Source organism: Calcarisporiella thermophila, assembly GCF_041956535.1.
Source record: "Calcarisporiella thermophila strain CBS 279.70 unplaced genomic scaffold VTP21scaffold_30, whole genome shotgun sequence".
Classification (NCBI taxonomy): Eukaryota; Fungi; Calcarisporiellomycota; class Calcarisporiellomycetes; order Calcarisporiellales; family Calcarisporiellaceae; genus Calcarisporiella; species Calcarisporiella thermophila.
In genome coordinates, this window is record NW_027192220.1 from 52,079 (window position 1) to 53,947 (window position 1,869).

At 37.6% G+C, this 1,869-nt stretch overlaps 1 protein-coding gene across 1 annotated transcript; it reads left to right on the forward strand.

The window, feature by feature from the left end:
* Window positions 1-279: 279 nt before the first annotated feature.
* VTP21DRAFT_7463 (uncharacterized protein) lies at window positions 280-687 on the forward strand (the record flags this gene model as incomplete). Its single annotated transcript, XM_069398207.1, has 1 exon — window positions 280-687. One exon carries the CDS (start codon window positions 280-282, stop codon window positions 685-687), a length of 408 nt encoding a protein of 135 aa, XP_069246461.1.
* Window positions 688-1,869: the final 1,182 nt, after the last annotated feature.

The window sequence follows — 1,869 nt, forward strand, 5'->3', positions numbered from 1 at the left end:
TAGTCCACCGTCGTGCAGCCCAGTGTAATTTCACTAAAGTTGCCCTAGTCCAATGGGCAGAGTAGAATGGTAATACAGTAGATTTACACCAATATGTGAGGGCCAACCAACTCTATGGATTTGGTTAGATTAATATAATACTACAAATATATACTAAGAATACTTTGATCCGCAGGCTCCGGATTCAATCGTTGGCGTATTATCTGCTGCATGCTCTGTCATTCACAACAAAACAAACCTGCGTCAGGCAATTTGATTGGTCTTTCAACACAAGCGATTATGCAGAAAGAGCGGAGTTCCAAAGGAAGCGAGCAAACCGAATCTCGATTTGCAACCTTTCTACTTCGCATCAGGCACTGTTGGGACAACCGTGCCAGGATATGCAAGGGAGAAGACCCCAGCCGCGCAGCCCATCCAGCTTTCGACTCGATTTTTTCCGATCCTTGCAGAAACCTGCATATAGCTTGGAGCTATACTGCCAAGTTTGGCCTAAGTCGATCCATCACTTTTCGTCAACCACCGCATTCATCTGTTGCACGAAATTTTCATCCGGGCGCATCCGCCTCTAGTACTGCGCATAACAGGATATTCTTTCATTGGCGGTTGCAAGGGTCCCGAGATCCCCTTCAACATATTTCGCGGCTACTGCGTACATATGCTAATGAAGCGGCTAGAATGCCTAACTAGCAGATACTCTGAAAGCTTGTGTTGTCAAGTGAAGCTTGAAAAGCGGGTCGCACAAAGGAAATATTTAGCTCCAAGGTATTTTATTTGTCCTCCTTAGATGCGCAAGATGAAGTCATTACGCTAGCATATAGAAATAAGAATGCAGTGTCGCACTTATCCACCTGGAGGAAAACTTGTCAATGCGTAAGATTAGGAAAAATACTAAGCTCTAGCTCAATTGCTATCCAGCCTTATATTCTTTATTATACCTGTGGATTTTACGCGATAATCTTCGAAAAAAGTTTGAAATCCTTTTTGAGCACGCCTCGATTGTAAATTCAAATTTTTCTAGTTCGTTTGTTGGCATTAAATGCTTGTTATTAATTTCTGTCCCATAGAAAGCGGATATTTGCCAGTCCAGTGAGCAAAACTTAAGGGGGCTATAAAGAAAAGATAATTAGAGCTAAAATTAGGTAAAATTGGATGAAGCTCTTAGAATGCACCAATATTACCCTCTGTTTACTGTGTTTCAAAATAAAAGTACATATAGCAATAGGTGGCGAAATAGGAAAAGCAACACTAAGATTCAAGAGTACTGAACGATGGTTAGGGCATAAACAGTTAAAGTGTTTTTAATATGTACTCTAAAAATTATTGTAATTTATTTATGTAAGAGCATAATATAAATACCGGTTACTTTAACAACCGTATCATGTATTTATTTCAAAATTTTTTCGACTACTACAAGTCGCCCCAATAAGTCGAAAACTTGCCCATACGTTATTAAAAGTAGATATTTGAAGATAGTCTGGAGGATAATAAGTTTACTTCATCTGCCCTTGTTCTTTGTTTTTAACGTTTTGGTACTGTCGTGTAAATATCCCAATTGTCTGTGTATCTATTTCAGAGTACTATTATAATGAAAAGGAGGATTATGCTTGATGAACGTAGCGTAAATTTAGCAGACTCAAGTTTATTTTTTAATTGCTGAATAATCAATGGAATGTTACCCTTTTGTATAGTATATCGCGATTAATCGTTGCCTTGGATTATGTACTCTGAGACATCAGCTGTGCAATTAAATTAATAAATTATAGTTCATTTGGAAAATTGAAGATTAAAAATGATATAATTTTAATTAGTTAAATAGACTATTTGCTTAATGTAGTAAATATGAAGATATTAGCACTAGAAAGTAGGCAC